Here is a 19,626-nt window from a genome sequence, read left to right on the forward strand (position 1 = left end):
ACTACCACTGAGCTGAAGCCCCAGTCCACATTTTACATCCTTAATGAAACCCCAAAAGAGTACCTCCAACTCGGAACTTGACAGGACGGAGAATAGCTTGGCTCCCACTGAGTAGCTGTCTCACTCAGAGGCCTTCGCCCGCACAGTACCCTACTGTCCTGCAAAGGCTGCTTTCCAGGGTCGCTTTGAAGAGATAAAGCAGCTCTGTTACTTAGGGACAGCAATGCTCTGTCCTTGGCAAAGTGGCCAGGGCCTGCCCCATGCAGAGCACATACACCTGGCCTCCCTTCGCACCAGCTCCTGCCCTCTTTGCTTCGAAAGGTGTTCTTGCATTCATTTTCTTTTTTTCCTCTGCATGGTCAGTCTTTGAGTTAACTGTGATGATGAAGGTCTAGTGAGCTGCATTTCCCCTACAGGAGCAATCAGGGCACATGCTGATGAACCAACTAGCCAAAAACACCAACTGTATCATTGTTCTCATCCCTCATAGGCAGGGAAGAGATGGGGTAGAAATGGACTTCTGGAAGGCCAGTTATATCTGTGAAGTACCTGCAGATATGCTTGGGCGTGTGCACTTGTACACACATGCACACACACACACACACACACACACACGTGATCCCCAGCTAGGTTCTCCGGATGAGCAAAACAGCCGGCATGAACAAGCTCCTCAGGCAGCTGGGTGCCCTCCGTAATCCACTCTTCCAAGACACAGACACCTACCCACCAAACCAGAGGCCCAGGCCCTCACTAGGAGCTCAGACCTGGCCTTTCCCAGCCAGAACCCAGCTTCAGAGCAGGCCATCTTACAGCCTGCTGTGGGCAGATGCCAACCAGCCCAGAACAGAGACTGCGCCGCTGGGGTGCCGCCTGCATGCTGGGCAGCACTGGCACTGGCCCTGCTCTTCTTGGGTCCCTAGTCTTCATGTCTGTGGACACTGATCGTAGAACCTCAATATTAAATACAAGAAAAGCATTCTGAGGACAGGAGGGATGGCTTAGCGGTTAAGCACTTGCCTGAGGAGTCTAAGGACCCTGGTTCAAGGCTCCATTCCCTAGTACCCATGTAAGCCAGATGCAGAAGGGGGCGAATGTGCAGTGGCTGGAGGCCTTGGTGCACCCGTTCTCTCTCTCTCCCTCCTTCTTTCTCTCTCTCTCTCTTTCTCTTTCTGTCTGTCACTCTTAAATAAATAAATAAAAATAAACAAAAACATTTTTTAAGCATTCTGAATGTGATCACTAGGCTTAAGGTCCAAGATGGTTGATGGTATACATTTGAATGGGTGATGGACCGTCTCGTCTCATGGTGTCACGCATAAGCAGTCCTGGATGCAGGCTGACATCTTGGTGTCTTTCATCCCATGTGGCTGACCCTTGTTACTGCACTCTTGTCTCTACAGATGGATCATGACCCAAGAAACCCTGCATACATTGCCACCCAGGGCCCGCTTCCCACCACTGTGGCTGACTTCTGGCAGGTGAATCTTTTTTACTCCTTTTCTTCTTTTCTGAGACTTCTTTTTAGAAAATAAAATGTGCATAAATTCCACCTTGAATTCAGTTAGGCTAATTTATACTTACTTACAGTGCTTTCAAATGTTACTTGATTTCAGAATATGTGAGTCCTTTAATTTTTTTTTTTACCAGCCATCGTTCCTTTTTCAAATTGGAGTGTAGAAATTTTTCTTTGAGAGATTAATATTTTCAAAATCTTTGCTTTATAGCCCTTCACAACTAAATTTATAAAAAGATAAGGAAAAGAAGTTAGTGCACATTGAATTACTATATTTTATTCAAATATACTTCTTATCTATTGTTTTAATCTTATGATAGGTTTTAAAAAATGGTTCTAAATAATGGTTTGTCTTTTTCTTTTTTTTTTTTTTTCTTTTGGTTTTTCGAGGTAGGGTCTTACTGTAGCCCAAGCTGACCTGGAATTCACTATGTAGTCTCAGGGTGGCTTCAAACTCATGGTGATCCTCCTACCTCTGCCTCCTGAGTGCTGGGATTAAAGGCATGCGCCACCACACCTGGCCAGTTTGTCTTTTTTGAGGATTCTTGATAATGTATTTGAAAAGCCAGAATGGTGTTTTCATCTCAAATCACCCAGACCAAGGCTGACACATTGGGAACCAGCACTGGCATTCACTAATAAGAGCAAAATTTGGTGGGCCAACAGATTATTCCCTTCTTTTTTTGCTCTCACTGACCCCTTCCCAATTTCCAACCATCTGGCCAGACTGAATAAGACTGGGTTTTGGGACAGGGCACTGTTGGACACCCTCAGGAGTACAGCACTCCCTCCTGCCAACATGCCTGCCCACAGGGTTCCCAGGCCACAGGTCGGGAAGAGCAGCGCTGCTGTGTGGTGCAGCGGACGCCGTGGCGGGAGGTCTGCCATCCAGACCGTGACGCTACAGAGCATGCTGGCTTTCAGCTGAACTACCTTCCACTTAGCAATTCATAAAAGAATTCATGGACTAACTGAATAGTGGTCATTATGTTAACCTGTGTTCTAGGCTTTTGTTTTGTTTTTTGAGGTAGGTTCTCACGCTAGCCCAGGATGACCTGGAATCCACTATGTAGTCTCAGGCTGGCATCGAACTCCTACCACTGCCTCCTGAGTACTGGGATTAAAGGTGTGTGCCACCACACCCGGCTGTAGGCGTTTCTTGGTATGTGTAGTAGTTATGATGTGGTGTGTGTATATATTGTGTATAAAGATGCACAGCACCATTTGTGCCTATGCAGAGGCCAGAGTAGAACGTGGGCTGCCCTCATCTATGGATGTGTGCATTGTGCCTTGAGAAAGAGTGTCTCGCTGAAGCTGGACTGATACATACATATACGTATGCATACTTGCTAACAGACTGGCTCACCAGCAAGGCTCAGTGGTGCTCATGTTTGCGCTTTCCCCACACCTGTGGCTACAGACACATGTGGCTATACCCAGCTTTTTACCTGAGGACTGGGGATCAAACTCAGACCCCCATGCCTGCGCAGCAAGCCCTCCTACCTGCTGAGCCCTCTCGTCAGCCCGATGTTCCAGGCTTTTAGTCCTTCTCCCAACTCTTCACAGGGAGGGAAATGCCAGCATGGGTCTAGGGCTGAGCGCAGGCTCTTTGCATCCTGCAACTTTGTTCAGTCTTCACCACCTATTTGTTTTTGTTTTTATTTTATTTTATTTTGGTTTTTTTTTTTTTTTTGAGGTAGGGTTTCACTCTAGCCCAGGCTGACCTGGAATTCACTATGGAGTCTCAGGGGTGGCCTCAAACTCACGGCGATCCTCCTACCTCTGCCTCCCAAGTGCTGGGATTCAAGGCATGCACCACTGCGCCCAGCTTCATCACTGTTTTAAGGACAAAGCGAGTGAGTGACCAGGAGATCCATTCAGGAGGAGTGAGGCCCAGCCTCAAACGCCTACTTCTTCTATCTGCCTGAGCCTCGTGCTACTAGAAAAAAAAAAAAAAAGCTGGATCTCTGAGCTCACCATTGATGCTCGTAAGCGTAGCATGGAACCTATCTTTGGCATGAAGTTGGCCTTGAGGACTCCCTGGTCATTCCATCCGTGGGACATTTAGGTCTCCCCACTCCCCGGGTCACACCAACAGGACTTGTCCCGTGAGAATGGCCCAGTCATGGGGAACTGGATCACATCATCTTGTGCTGGCTTCTCATGAAAGGAAACCCCCATACATCCAACTGTTCAGAGTGCCGCACACTCACCTAAAGCTACCATACCTGGAGAGAAAGACAAAGAATAGTGTAACTGCATGGAATACCCTTAGAATCCTGACCTCACTTGGGCCCCTACTGCAGCCCACTACCCTATTGGTTACTCTAAAGTGTGGCATCTAGGGCTTCCATCTGCACCAGCTTTCGTGCCCTTTACCCAGCAGCCAGTGCAGCAGCCCGTGTGCACAAGGCTCCTCTTGCCAGCAGACCCATCGCTCCTGGAGGCTTATTAATATGAACGGCAATTGCTTGTACCTACTGCCCACTGGCAGGGTGGCAGGCCCTGCATTGAAAGCTCCCAGGCTGACATACGGTCTGAGCTGTCCGTGAGACTTGGGATTCAGCATTTGTGTGATCCATTCAGGAGGAGTGAGGCCCAGCCTCAAACGCCTACTTCTTCTATCTGCCTGAGCCTCGTGCTACTAGAAAAAAAAAAAAAAAAGCTGGATCTCTGAGCTCACCATTGATGCTCGTAAGCGTAGCATGGAACCAGTTACCTAGTAATCTTTGGCATGAAGTTGGCCTTGAGGACTCACTGGTCATTCCATCCATGGGACATTTAGGTCTCCCCACTCCCTGGGTCACACCAACAGGACTTGTCCAGTGAGAATGGCCCAGTGAGAATGTCCAGTGAGAATTTGTGTGAGTTAGTGAGTAGAAGACCTCATATGTTTCTCTTTCTACCCATTCAAACAGTTGCAATGTTGGGAGATGATCAGTATTTACAGCCTGTGGGACAACTCAGAAAGTTTATCAAGAAATGCCAAATGGGTTGTATGTCAAAGAAACTGACTGACCTGCTTCATTCACACTCCTCTGAGCTGGATGCATGGTTCTCACACATGGCCATCTCAGGCTTACCCCCTCCAAGGAGCAGAGCTAGGAGATACTCACACATGCCCAGTAAGTGGACAGATCAGGAGGAGGGTGCTCCTCGTGTTCAGCTAGTCTGAGGGTACCTTCCTAGCACAACTCTTCCTCGCCAAATCCCAGATGGCCATTCTGAAAACACGTACCACAGCTGCCTGCGCTGGCGGCAAGCAGCAAGCATGGAGGAAGCCCACAGATAACAGCCTCAGGACCCACAGAAACGTGTACGCATTTTCGGAACTATATCCAAATTTGAAGCATGGACCTGTGGGTGGCAGGCCACAGGCTGCGCTTGTTCTCTTGATCCAGTTCTGACCACAGAACTATGGGCCTGTCACAGAAAGTACAAACACAAGGCTCCTTCCTTGTGTCTGCAGCTGGGGAGTGCCTGCCCACACACCAGCTGGAGTAGACTAACAGATGTCTTCATCAGCCATGAGGAGGTTACTGTGGGAAAGGCCAGAACCAGGTGAGCTGATAGAGAACAGCCAGATGAGAGAACACGGCCCCATTTCTCTCCACATCTGCTGTCACCGAGTGCCACAGAGTTGGTGGCAGAAGACAGCAGGATTCACTCTCTGTCAGCTTAGGAGGCCAGAAGTCCATGGTGTCCAGGGCTGGCCTGTGACCACTCTGAGCGAGTCAGCACTTGGACCTCTTCTAGCTTAGGTGTTACCAACCATCCTTGGAACTCTCAGTTGGAAAAGGCATGCATTAGGGTTTTCTAGGGGAACAGAACTAGTAGAATGAACATGTATTATAAACAGGATTTATTGGATTAGCTTACAGGATATGTGCTGGACAGTCCAGCAGTAGCTGTGTGCAGGCTTGAGTGTTGAGGAGCCCAGTAGCTGCTCAGTCCACAAAACTGAATCCCTGATCAGTCCCAATCTGGCACTGAAGTCCTAGAGAGCTTCTGGAAAGCTACCAGTCTTCAGTTGACATTGGAAGGCTGATGAAACTCAGTTCCAGTGTCCACAAAGGACAGCCAAATCAGGATCAATGCATGCACGGACAGCCAGGTGAAAGATTTAAGTTCTCTCAGAACTTCTCTACACATAGCTCACCACCAGAAGGGTCATACTCCACTGTGGAGGAAGGACCTTCTGCCCTGTTCACTCTTTCTGGAAACACCCTCTCAGGCCCACCCAGGAGGTACGTCTCTTATTTGACTTCTAATCTGATAAATTGACGACAGAACTTGGCCATCACAAGGGATCTCTCCAGTCTCTGCCACATAGCCTTCTCAGTTCTGTGTTTCTGTGAATGTGTCCAGATTCCCTTTCTAGTGTGGACTCAGAGTCCATCTTGACCACTGGGACTTTCATCTTAATTCAGTACCTGCAAATGTGGAGCCCCTGGCTGCTGGCTCCCCACATACCCCTATCCTACCTGGGTGCACAGCACCTTCACCACACTGGTGTCAAGAAGCAGAACCTAGAATGTTCCAGAAAAGACAGAAGGTTATCACTGGCCTCACACGATGGTTCTTTTTTTCTAAGAAACTCTTATATTGAGTGGTCAGGATTCTTTCCCTACATACACAATAAGCATTGTCAAGAATTTCAGTTCCAAAAATTTGACGTGATATTAACAATTTTCTGAAACAAAATGCACAGTACACTCTTAGAATTCAAGAGGGATTGGTGTGTGGGTGCCATACCCAGATACCACAACTCAAGTGAGCTCAGTTGATTCAGCAATTACCTAGAGCCTATTCATGTCCTCCCACGCTTTAAACTAGTGGTATTTCCACATACCCAATACAGTGTGCATGCTGGGTACATCTGTGTTGTGTTATCTTGTTGAGGGAATGTTGACCAGAAAAAAAAAAAAGTGTTCAGTATTCAGTACAGGCACAGGGTTTGTTTGGTTTGGTTTTGTTGGTTGTTTGTTTTTTTTGTTTTGTTTTTTTTTTTTTCCCCAAATACTTTCAGTTTGTGATTGGTCGGGTCCACAGTTGCTCAGTAGTAGAGACTGCTATGTTGGGGCAATATGCTTCAATCTAACCCTTGCCCATGAGCATCTAGAGGTTTCTTCATAGCAGATATAGTTAAAGTTCAGAGGTGGGTTTACTAGAAAAGAGTAAACTGGGTCGGAAATAAGACAGAGATTAGGCCAGATCGTGGTGGCCCACTCCTGTGAGCCCAGCCCTCAGGGGCTGAGGACGGAGGATGGGAAGTTCAAGATCATCCTGGGCTACAGAAAGAGACCTCTTTCAAGAAAATAATGTACATAATAAAGAAAAAATGCCCAGTTTAATGTGTGGGGGTGGGGAGGGAGGGAATTACCATGGGATATATTTTATAATCATGGAAAATGTTAATAATAAAAAAAATCATTAAACTAAAAAAAAAATGCCCAGTTTATCATTCTCATCATAAGTATGGATCAATTGGGCTAATGTAGTACTGCCTGACCTTAGAGCTGTAACCTTCCCCGAACTGATCAGACTGTGTTTAGAATTTGGTGTGCAGTTCCGGGACCACGGTTCAAAGCAGTTAGTGATGTCTGCCAGAGCAGACCAGAGAGTTCTTGGGTGAAGGCAGTAAGAGTTCTGAAACCACAGGAGGAAATATGGGAGAGTAGGAAGGGAGACAAGACCACCCTGGGAAAAGGGCTGTAAAGGGGTTCAAGAGGGAGTGCCACCTTTGGGCTCCCTGTACTTGCCCCCAAGGTCTGATGATGTCAAGTGGGGGTTCAGCCTGGGGCTATGTCGACAGCCACTGTCAACAGGGTCTCTTGAGTGCAGACCTCCCAGAGGGCTGTTTGTATGACAATGGATTTCAAAGTAGGAGCGTTCATTTGACCTGGTGAGATTTGACTGTTCGTTCAGGACTTAGGAAATCATTTCTGGTGTGGTGTGACACCTGGGGTCCCTGCCCACATCACCCTTCATAGTGGAGGTCCCTCTGATGGGTGTTGATAGCTCTTTGGAGTGGATGAATGTCTGGAAAGAAGTCAAGGTCAGCTGCCCACTGCTGACCTCTGTGTTCAGGACACCCAGGTCCTTCTCTAGGAAAGACACCTTAGTCCATGACATGCCTCCCACCTGCTCACTAGGCCGCATCCAGTGGAAGGCAAAACGAACCCGCAGAACAGGTACAGGAAACAGAGAGGAAAGACAATAGCCACTGGGTTGTTTTATATGCAAGACCCCAAGCCAGAACTTCAGACACCTGGTCTCATTTGCCCATATAACTGCCCTACTGGGAGCCATCACAAGCCTTGGGACACATTACATGAGGCACCAGAAGTATTCACTGTCACAGGCAGGAAGCAGAGCAACAGGTACCAGAATCGAAGTGGGTTATGGGTGGGGGTGAGGAATCAATATTGAATGGGGACAGAACTTCAGCTTCGGAGGACAAGAATGTTCTGGGCACAGATGGCAGGACAGCTGCCCAACAGTATGACTATGCGTACTGCCTTGGAGCAAAGCATGTACATTATGCATACCTTAATATTGTGTGAAAATATGGACAGTATATCACCAGCCCAGTTCTCAGGGAGACGCAGACACTCTGGAACCACGAGCTGCCGGGGCTTGCTGGCTGGCCCGGATGGAACATACTGTGAACCCAAATCTGAGTGACTCCACAGCACGGTAACACACTTCTTGCAAGTTCAAGAGTGAGAGAGTGAGAAGGATGTTACTCTTGAGCACATCTGTTGTATAGCAGATTCCTCCAGATGAAAATATTTCCTCCTGAAGGAAGAAATCAAGAGGGCAGAAGGTCTAGGAGAGCAGAAGCTAAAAGGCCACAGGACCATTCCCCACGGCTACAAGGATAATAAGCAACTGCAGAGGGACAGCCTCTGACCAATGTTACACGGCAGTTGAAACATCCCCTCCCGGGTGGAAGAAAGAAGACTGGGAGACTGGGAAGTCAACAGCTCTGGGGAAGGCTGCAGGACCCTCCCTAAGACTCTATCAGGAGAAAACAGCTGCTTGGGGACGAGGTTCAACCACTGAGCTGACTACCGTCAAAATCGTGTAGGGTGCCTCCGACCCCCGCCAGCCAAGCTGCCTGCAGGTTGTACACTGTGTGCAAATTGCAAAGTGTGTTCCAGAGACACAGCTTCCACAAGTCACTTCCTGTGCTGGACTTTCCAGTGGTGCTGTTGCCTGTCAGTAGAAGTGGCTATGGGGAGGGCCTCGTCCAGGATGGGATGAGACTTCTCAGTGGCGCGGCTGCTTTGAAGTGACCGTATTCTGTAAGTAAGCCCTCACCCTGAGACTGAGGGAAAAATAATCCTGGCTTAGGAAGCTTCACCTAAGTGGCTATGGGGAGGTCCTCGTCCAGGATGGGATGACTTCTCAGTAGCGCAGCTATTTGGGGATCTCTGTGGCTTCTGTAAGTCACCCCTCACCCTGTTCTGTAAGTAAGTAACCCTAGTAAACTCAAGCTCACTGGTTCACCAGAGGTGGTTTTGGGGTAAGCGTACTTTGGTCTGCTGTCTGTGCCCTATCTGTGGTGAATAGACAGGGTTCGCATCACCCCAGGGGCTGTTTTTCACGACATCATCCTTACAGAGAGATGAAAAAAGACTGCCTGCATTACAGAGTCACGACCATTTAGGAAGTGATAATCGTGTGAGACTTAATCCCAAGGCACAGGCTTGCAAAGTCACGTTCTTCAGATACACGAGCTCAGAGACCCCAGGCTGTGGCTCTCCACACCTGCACAGGTCAGTCGTGGACAGGGGTTTCTGTGGTGCGCATGGGAGAGCTGAGGACGGCTGTGAGCATGAGGTGAGAGTCAAGCAGTCCGCCGGTCCTCACCGCTGGCCAGTAGCCCTTCGATGCAGTTCATCCCCATTCCTCTCATCCTGTTCTCAGCAGCTCACATCGCCGAGGAGCCCGTCAGTGACTGTCCACTGTGCCTCCTGACATGTCGGATGGGGCAGCAAAACCATGTACTCTTCTCCCAGGGTGGCACCTCAATGGCATCACCATGTGTTATTAATGTCTAGCCATGCAGACTAATGTTCCAACCAGGGGTGCAGGCAGTGGCCAGTGCACAGTGAGCGCTCCCCATGCGGAATGCACACTCGGCCTGTGACGTCGTCATGCTGGGACACAAAGGGGCACGTCTTTAAGAAGGGATAGTCACCATCAGAGTTGGAAGAGTCATTGCCTTGTTCACCACGAGTGTGGCCAAGCCTAGAGGAGAGCTTTGACTTCCTGTCTGGCCATGGCTAGTGACTGGGAAAAGCATCACATGGCCTCTCGCCTGGCCAGCAGTGTGGCACAGAGCTCAGCTCAACAGCATTCAGTCAGCACCCGATTACTGCCCCCTCTATGCCCGCTGCCAACATTTTACCAAGAAAAAGGCCACCTATGGATTTCTGCTTCCACTTCCTAACATTCTGTGAGGTCTTCAGTGTGGAGAAAGCCTGTCCTCCCCCAAGCCACAGGCCTAGATTACATAAAGCTCTGCTATTCAGCGGCTCTTGGTTTTATGCTTGTTGTGATTAAGGAAAAATAAAATTGAGCTTTACACCATAGACAACCCAGAAAACAGCCCATCTATACACAACCTTTCAGAGTGTGGCAGAAACCCAGCAACTGCAATAAAGTCACAGAATGGTCATCACCATGTGAGTGAGCGGAACACAAGGTGCCCACAGACCAAGCCGACAGCCTTGTGTGCCTGCCACCTTTGGCACCATCTGCACAGTGTACCCCACTCCAGCCAAACTACCCAACTCAGTGAGAAAGAGTATACATGGTCCTCAGCCCCACTCAGAACCAGACCTCAGGACATCAACACACAGTTCCCATCTGCCTCCATGATGGTCCCTCGCCACTCGCCCAGTTAATACATTGTGATCTCTTACTGATGACCCGCATCCACCACATGTGCCATCCAGACACCTTCCCAGTAACACCAATCCTACAGGACAGACATAGGTCCAACAGCGTCACCCCCGTCCAACCATGTCACTTGTGAGCTCGCTTTGGCTAGAACGTGAAATGGAAGATGGCATAATTCCAGGGGCATGTCCCCAGATACTATTACTTCCAGACACTTGTAACCAAAAACTGTCATAGTTACCCATCCCTGTTCACTCTGGCCATGGGTGACAAGGGAGACATATGTAGATCCTGCTGGCTTGGTATTGAGAGGTTAGGAGAGGTGACAGCCAGAACGTCCAGAGAGCAGAATGACTCCTTCGGTGTTCATGATCTAAGTACTGTGGGAGACATGGGAACCAAGGATAGTGTGTTGAAAGGACTTGATGTACTGGGGATTTCTATTTCAAATGTCTATACATAAATTCAAGCCTCTAAAGCTAAAGAAAATATATCTAAATCTGGACTTTGAAAGCATGACCTTGGGATCTGTGACCCTGATCATGCCTGGTGGCCATCGCAGAAAAAAATAACACATTCTCTGGATGAGGTAATTGGACTTGGGCAAAAAAAAAAAAATGCATATGCTGAATCCCCTTCTAACTTGCTTTTCGGGTCACAGCTGAAGCCCTCCTGGCTGTTTTCCTGCATGTGAAGCATTAGTGCCCATGCTGTTGTCCCCTCCTTCCCTGACTTCTCATGTTCTTCCTTCTCTCCTTCCTCCTCCTCCTCTTGTTCCTTCTCTTTCTGCTCCTCTTTCTGGCCTTCCTCTTCCTCTCCTCCTTCTCTTCTTTCTGTTCCTCTTCCTCCTTCTCCTCCTGGTCTTCTTCCTCCTCTTTCTGCTCTTCCTCTTCCGTGTGTTCCTCCCTGCCTCCTCCTCTCTCTGTATGTCACAGCTGGATCGGGTGCACTTAATTCAAACCCTGATTTTGAAAAAGGAGGAGGTTGAGGAGGAGAGAGTCGCAGCCTGCCAGGGACACTTTTCTCTGTGGGTTTGCACACACATTTCAATTGAAACTTGGATGTAGGCTGGAAGCACCTGATCTCAAGAGGTACCAAGGTAACTCCCTGCTCAGCCTGGCAACGGGGGATAAATCCATCCACAGTGGTTGCACATGGCGGAGTAGAAATAAGTCTGCTTCGCAGGAACTGCTCTGCTCTGAGGGCCCCTGGGTGACACAGTGGTCACCTCCAGCTATGACAAATGTGCTTTACAAACAAGCAGGCTGTCGTATCTGTCCATGAGAACTCTTACAAGGTTTCCAGTGAGATGCAAGGATTCCTTATTTATATGCTTCCTCTCTCTGCTGGGGCAAAACATTGCAGGCAGAAACAAATCACAGAGGTGTCGCTGCTCATCAGCCATCAGGCCACAGCAAGCGGTTGGCGGGCACAGCATCTGCTCACCAGCACAGGGTGGCCCTTGACTGAGCACCCATCCGTCAGCACTCTAGCTCATCTCCAACTGTGCCACCCTGCAGCATCTGTTAAGTGAGTGGGCCCCACACTGACGTGTTTATTGACTAAGAGAAACTTAGACCTTGGCATGGAAGCTTGTGCCTGTGATCCCGCACACGGGAGGTGGAGGCAGGAGGAGCTCAACGCGAGTCCCTGTCACAGGTGAACAGAGAGAGTCAGGTAGGGCACAATGTGGGGCCTCTCTGAAAAGAATGCCACAGACACAGTGTTGTACTTTTTGGCACACATAGCTCCAGCTTGCTGGCACCTGTGGGCTCCTGAGTGTCCTTGAGCCTCAGTACTTCGCACCTCATCATTCTGAGTTCATTCAGCATCTCCATGGCTGGCTCAGAGTCAGATTTGCTCCACTCAACAGAGATGAGCTGCACCGGCGGGGTGTTTAAGTGTCTCTGGAGAGAAAGCTGTGTGCCCATACATGCAGCTGCCGTATGTGTGCACGCGTGTGTTTTAAAAAAGAAAGCACGGGCTGGAGAGATGGCTTAGCGGTTAAGCGCTTGCCTGTGAAGCCTAAGGACCCCGGTTCGAGGCTCGTTTCCCCAGGACCCATGTTAGCCACATGCATAAGGGGGAGCACGCGTCTGGAGTTCATTTGCAGTGGCTGGAGGCCCTGGCATGCCCATTCTCTCTCTTTCTCTCTCTCTCTCTCTCTCTCTCTCTCTCCCTCCCTCCCTCTCTCTCTCTCCCTCTCTCTCCCTCTTTCTCTATCTGTTGCTATCAAATAAATAAGTAGGAAAAAAAAGCAAAAACTACATTTACACAGATCCTGGGAGGACTTTGCCATGTGGCTGTTGGCACTGTTGCCGTGTGTCTTTACATAAACATAGAGCAGTCTCTGGTAAGCCTGCACTGTTTGCAGCTAAGTAGGGACTGTACTAAGTCTCTGCTGGTTGCCGTGGCAGAGACGGTAACAGGATACGGATTCGGTCTATGAGGAGACGACACTAGAAGAAAGATGCACGGATATAGGCAACTTGGAGAACACATGATTCTCAGGCAAGGTGGGAAGGATCCATCCTAAGAGGTCTGGGTAGAGGGCGGAATTTTCTGACCAGAAGGACCAGGCAGTCGCTCTAGGACATGGCCTCATCCCTTCTTCATTTACTTGGGTTTCTTGACTTTGAGGAAGTGGGTTGTCTTCAGTAGTATGCATTGAAGGTACACAGCACGAGGTTTGAGCGTGCTAGTGAAATGAGTGCCACAGGCAAGTTAACACACCTGTCTGCTCACGTTCACCTATGTGTGTGTGGTAAGAGTGCCTGAAGACCACTCTCAGCTGTCACTGCTCCCACGGCTGACAGACACACGCATCCTGCACTGGAATCCCAGGAGCCACGCTCCTACACATGCATGTGGCTCCACCTGGCCCATGTCACTCAGCAAGCCATCCTCCTCCATGCCACGAAAATGACAGGCTGTCCTTTCCAGAGCTAACAGTGTCCCATTGGGCATCCACACTACGTCAGCTGTGGAAGGATGGGCTGCTCCCTAGTGTGGCTCTGTGAGCAGAACACTAATGCACGTAACTCTCTCTGCAAATGGCTGACCACGTCTTCTTTGGTTTATACTCAGAACCAAGGTTGTTCAATCTTATGGTGTGCTGTGTTTTTTAAGAACTTCTATCACGTTTTCTATAATGGCTCTGCAATTCACATTCCCACCCACAGGATACAGGGCTCACTTTCAGACAGTCCTCTTTTAAATGAAACCAGAGTTAGACAGTATCCTTGCCTTTGATGCATTCTCCTCTGAGAGTCCATGATGTTGAGCACCCCTTTCGTTGCACTTCTTGGCATTTGTACATCTTCTTTGGAAAGAAATCTATCCGGGTCCTTTGGCTCTTTTTCAGTTGGGTATTTTTGGTTGGCTAGTTAAATATTTAATATTCAAAAAAGACTTCATGTGAGGAGATACAGCATTTCTTTTTATCTGCTTTAATTGACTTTAAATGAAACTTGGGCAGAGTTGACATTTTCTTCAATAGCTGTGCATGATTTGATGGGCAGGTGACAGGTACTCAGCTACAGTTGCTGTGACAAAGTATCACAAACTACCTGGGTTGTTCACTCACAGTTCTTGAGGCCATAAAATCTGAAATAAAATCATGGGGTCGCCGTCCTGCAACGCTTCGGAAAGGGTCTGCCTCTGCCGCTCCTGGTAACCCTGAGCATCTCTTGGCTATGGCTGCAACATTGCATCTCACCTGTCTCAAATGTCCTCATACATGTCTGCCTCCAGCTGCTTCCTCCCTCTTGCTGTAAGGACGTCATCCTCCAAGCTCACTCAGTTCCATACAGGCAGCTTTGCTCTGATCCTAGGTGGTGGACCTACTCGCTGCCTGGGAAAAGTGGCCCACCCTGATTCTGGAAGCAGAAGGAGTCATGGATGGGATTAAGAATTCATAGCGTGCCCAGTGACATGTCACCACCCCTTCCTGTGATGGGGATTCCCCAGTTCCCTCTGAATCTCCATCCAAATGCCTAGCGTGTAACAGGCTTAATTAGTGTGCTACAAAGTGGAGAAGACCGTCAATATTACGTTCTTTGATGCTTAGCCAAACAGAAAGTGCTAGAAGTTGCCATTCCAAGAATCCAACAATGTAGATCTTTAATTTCCTAAGCTACCTATTGCACTGGACTAGGATTGTCTAGGGATTTCTCATCCAAACCACATCTTCCTGCATTAGGTAACACTTTGCCTTTGCCTGTAAACAAAAGCCAAAAGGGGAGGAAGGCAGTGAAATGTGGAGACTGAAACTTAACTAACCAAAATTCGTACAACCCTGCATTATCCCCAAAATAAAGAATTCCTACATATTCTGAAGTTACCCTAGGCAGACCCTACAGCTGGCCATGCGGTGCCCTGGCATCCCCCTTGAACAGGCATAAGAGAAAACATTATCAGAACCACAAGCAGCTTGTGAAATCAGTGCCAGTTGGGCTGTGATCCATCTGATTTAGTGAATTCCCTCTTTGCCTTTATACACACTGACCTAAAAAGAAATATGATCCCTCAGGGTGCCTTTGGAATTATTTGTTTAAATTAAGTTTCACTTGGATGTAATCTTAACCAAATCTTCAGAGAGCCAGGCAGGTTTCCTGGTAGGAAGGGCCATGCGTGCAGACCAATGAGAGTGTCTGCAGAACCGCCAGGACCCCTCTGCAAGCGAGGGGCTTCGTAATGTCACACGTGGGTGGCACAGCCAGAGTGCTGGATGATAGTTTATGGTCTAGATCATTGTATTTTTATTATACTCATAAAGTCTGTGTTTCTCCTCATTTTCGTAATGGCTTCAATGAGCTCCTGTACTCTCCAAAGGCACATTAAACCACGATGTGATGGGGCGCCAATTTGGCAGAGCAGGTTCGGAAGCTTACAGTACGAAACATGCTCTGAATTCTCATCTTGTTGGATTGGCACAAAAACAAAAGGAAGTGTGTAGGCTGGGACGTAATTCATATTTATTTGCAGGCTTTTTTGTAAATACTTCAGAAGGTGGCATTAAATTACAACATGAATGATAGACAGTGAGGTGGCCTAAGAGTATTGACTGTCTCAACCCTGTGGGGTGTAAATCAATATGAACAGGGGAGCATCGCACACGAGTCTGGCTTTTAAGATGTAGCTTAATGGAAGAACTTAACAACACGAACTATGATGAGGAAGCATTTTATGTGTAAGATATGTGCATTTCTTAAATAACAAGATCTTAATTTTGCAATCTGTGTTTAAAAGAAATGGAAACTTTGTTGGATACCAAATTTGTACCGAAATGCAGTTCTTTTGTGGGTGATTCTGTGATGTTAATGCAAGCCTTAGCGGGGAAAGCAGATCTCTCTGTGCGGACAGAAGTCTGCACCAGCCCCATCAGGGCACCCATAGGCTCAAGGGTTCTAGTAACGGCCCTGAAAACCACCCCATAAGATTACAGCCCAAAGTGGCCTGTTGTGTTTGCAAAGAGGAGCGTGGGAGGGCTCTTGAGCGTCAAATGGACGTGCACGTGCTTGCTGTGGCTGGAGCAGTTTCGTGCTACTAGCGATTGTTAAGCACATTGAGGACTGCTGCAGTCTGAACCGTGTTGTGATGTCTGGGTACAGGCTATGTCTGCCAGTGCAAAGAGGCCTTTCAAAGTCTGTGTTAAGTAGGAGAGCAGCAACCTACAGCAAAATGCTTCCCTGGCCATGCAAAATAACGCCAGCCCTGGAACATGAGTGTGGGAATCGAGGTCAGCCTGTGTCATGTGAGGACATTCTCACTGGGCACCAGCCTGCATGAGCCAGTTTTGTGTCATGTTCTAGAAAGTTCCTCTAACAGACCAAAAGTTCCGACGCAACAGCTGAGCACAGAGCCACGAGGTGCTAGGTGATTTAATATTCCCTGGTACATGCAAAACATGGGAGCAGCGTGTTCAGAGGTGTAAAGCAGCTTCCCGGAACAGTGTCTAGCAGAAATGAGAGGTCCCGCGAGTGGGGCCAACCAGGACTGTCCATGTCACACAGTGGTGCGATGCTCACACTGCGGCCTCGGCCTGTCTTTGCAGATGGTGTGGGAGAGCGGCTCCGCGGTTGTTGTCATGCTGACGCCCCTGGCGGAGAACGGCGTCCGGCAGTGCCACCACTACTGGCCTGACGAAGGCTCCACCCTCTACCACGTCTATGAGGTACCATGACTCGGGCCTGACCAGGAGACTGGCCACACCCGGCCAAGAATGTTGTCCCCTGTCCTCAGAGGCTGCGCTGTGAGATTACCAGCAGCCCAGCTGGACACCCCACTAATCTGAGATGGCCTCAGACAGGGCAGTCAGCCAGTACCTTTGCCCTCAGAGCATCCAGGTGCCAGAAAGCCAGGAAAGATCTGGTGCTCCACACCACTGTGTGAGTGGAGATGGGTTCAGGAATGAAATGCAGGCCTTCCATTTGCACAGAGAATGCTGCCTTCCTCTAATGGCTGTTCACTTCTTTTCCTGTGAGGTAGATTTCTCTTGCTGAGTTTTCTATACATATGAACTCACGTGTATTTAAGCAAGAATCAGAGTATATCTTTTGGTTCTGTTTTCACACTAAAATTAGTTAGAATGCAAAAATGCCCACCTGGTGGGAGGAAATATATTTCCATCCTTGAAATATATTTTTAAGAATTGACTTTTTTGAGGGGCTGCAGAGATGACTTAGCAGTTAAGGAATTTGCCTATGGAGCCTAAGGACCTAGGTTCGATTCCCCAGTACCCACTTAAGACAAATACACAAGGTGGCGCATGCATCTAGAGTTGGTTTGCAGTGACTAGAGGCCTTGGTGCTCTCTCACTCACTCTCTCTCTCTCTTTCTCTCTCTCCAACAAATACAATTTTAAAAAAGAACTGACTTTTTTTAAGGCATAGTCTCACTCTAGTCCAGGCTAACCTAAAACTCTCTGTAGCTCAGACTGGCCTTGAACTCTTAGGGATCCTCCTACCTCAGCCTCCTGAATACTGGAATTAAAAATGTGAGCCACCATGCATGGCTGAATTATTTGACTTTTTAAAAATTTTTTGTTTATTTTTATTTATTTATTTGAGAATGACAGACAGAAGAAGAGGCAGATAGATAGAGAATGGGCACGCCAGGGCCTCCAGCACTGCAAACGAACTCCAGATGCATGCACCCCTTGTGCATCTGACTTATGTGGGACCTGGGGAATCGAGCCTCGAACCAGGGTCCTTAGGCTTCACAGGCAAGCACTTAACCACTAAGCCATCTCTCCAGCCCTTATTTGACTTTTAATACCATAAGTGACATTAAGTATAAACATACAAAACTATCTCTTATACAAGTTGTGCTAAAGTTGAGAGGGGACCTAGGGTCAAGCCAGACCACTTGTCATTTATAGTGCTCCCTGGTCTCTCCACAAGCAGAGCTGCATCTGTGGCCTCACACTCACCATGCTTCACTGTTCTATCGTGTCCCTATTCAGGTCAATCTGGTCTCTGAGCACATCTGGTGCCAGGACTTCCTGGTCAGGAGCTTTTACCTGAAGAACCTGCAGACCAACGAGACACGCACGGTGACCCAATTCCACTTCCTGAGTTGGTATGACCAGGGAGTCCCTTCCTCCACACGGTCACTCCTGGATTTCCGCAGGTAAAACCAAGAGCATGCTGACAGACTAACGCAACTGCGGTGTGCACGGCAGGCCAAGGTCTCCTGGGCTGGGCCAGCTTTCTGAGCATCTAAGCTGCCACTAGCTATGAGATGAACCTTCTCTGGTGTAGCTGGGCAGGAAGAGAACGTACATTGAGTGCCCATGTTGATTATGGCGTAAACCAGGAGAGGGACATTGTCTTTGATAAGACTCTTCAACTCCCATGGTCCTAAGGTTATATGCCATGGGATTTTGATAATAAAATCAGGTTTTTAGTTTGGCTGCCCATCTGCCTACCCGGGATAAGGAGATTTCCTAAGGGAAGGGCCAGATTCTAGAATGGATACTCTTGGATGAAAGTCTAGATATAGTCAGAACACTACTATATCCCTTTTTAAAAAATGGATATTTTTAATCCATTTTTTGGTATTTTTGTTTATTGCTGTATCCAGCCAGCACCCAATAAGCTCTCTTGCTTTAAAGTGCATTTATCAGGCTGTAGAAGTTAATGCCAGGCTCTGTCCTATAGGAATATAGAGCACGAAGCAGAGATGGGTGCTGGCTGTGCAACACGCTAGCAATAGCCAGCTACCTGTGGCTGGCTGATCACAGGGACAAGTGTGCAGCCGTGAAGAGCGAGCAGTAGTCTCAGTGGACAAGTTCTAGTCTTCACGAGCTCCCCTCTCCCGTATATCTGGACTTCCATCCACCCAGGAAATACTCAGACAAGTAATTAGAACAAATGTGTTTTAACTCAGCCTTGTAACCATCATAAGTTGATAGAGTGAACAGTCTTCAGTTAATATAATCGGAGGTAGGTTGGGAAGGCAGTATCAGGAGACAGATGGCCTTTCATCCTGACCTGGATTCCTTGAATGTGGATGTCACAGATTCTTGCTTATTGCCATACTATTATTATGATACTGTTTCTTTCTCCTTCTAGTCTACTGTGAAAGACAAAACTGTCTTTTTTTAATTTGAGTTATTCTTTGGAAAGAAATTCCATGAAAGGGATCAAGGGAGACAGGAATTTGGTGTCATTGCCCAGCTCTGTCGCCTTTCCCGATGATGTATCCAGAGCCCAGTGCACCCCTAAGACAGCTACTCTCCCCAGATAGCTAATTTCCAACCGTTAACTACATCATCTCAGTGTAGATCTACTCCGAAGCACCTGCATGTGGAATCTTCCACACTTTCCTGAAAAAAATCTTCAGAAGCAATCATGACTGGCAAAGAGGATGCAGCTACAAAGATGGCCATCCATTTTACAGCCGTCTGTAAGCTCATCCAGGGCATTTGCACATATATGCGTATGGGCCTATGTCTGTATCCATATATGGAACAGAACATATTCATATCCAGCCCTCAGGATTCTCAATGCATCATGGAGAAAAATGGGGTTCCCAGGCCTCCCCTACTTCAGTCTGAGGAGAACTGGCCCAAGAGAGGCTTTTGTTACACTATAAAGAAAAAGACTCCCAGGCCCGGTATTGACCTAAAGCTATGCTTGATGCTGGGTTTATGGGGACCTAATAGCTGCACAAAGGGCCCTTCCTCACCTTCCCAG

General features: G+C 48.1%; 1 protein-coding gene across 1 annotated transcript in view; it reads left to right on the forward strand.

The window, feature by feature from the left end:
* The window catches only part of Ptprn2 (protein tyrosine phosphatase receptor type N2), a gene marked incomplete at its 5' end in the record, with an annotated part of 831,187 nt that overhangs the window by 781,884 nt on the left and 29,677 nt on the right, over window positions 1-19,626 (forward strand). The window contains 3 exons of the mRNA XM_045160998.1: window positions 1,401-1,478; window positions 16,482-16,601; window positions 17,892-18,058. Coding sequence (XP_045016933.1) covers window positions 1,401-1,478; window positions 16,482-16,601; window positions 17,892-18,058 — 365 coding nt within the window. The remainder of the gene's footprint in view (window positions 1-1,400; window positions 1,479-16,481; window positions 16,602-17,891; window positions 18,059-19,626) is intronic.

The sequence above is a fragment of the Jaculus jaculus genome, chromosome 10, assembly GCF_020740685.1.
Source record: "Jaculus jaculus isolate mJacJac1 chromosome 10, mJacJac1.mat.Y.cur, whole genome shotgun sequence".
Classification (NCBI taxonomy): Eukaryota; Metazoa; Chordata; class Mammalia; order Rodentia; family Dipodidae; genus Jaculus; species Jaculus jaculus.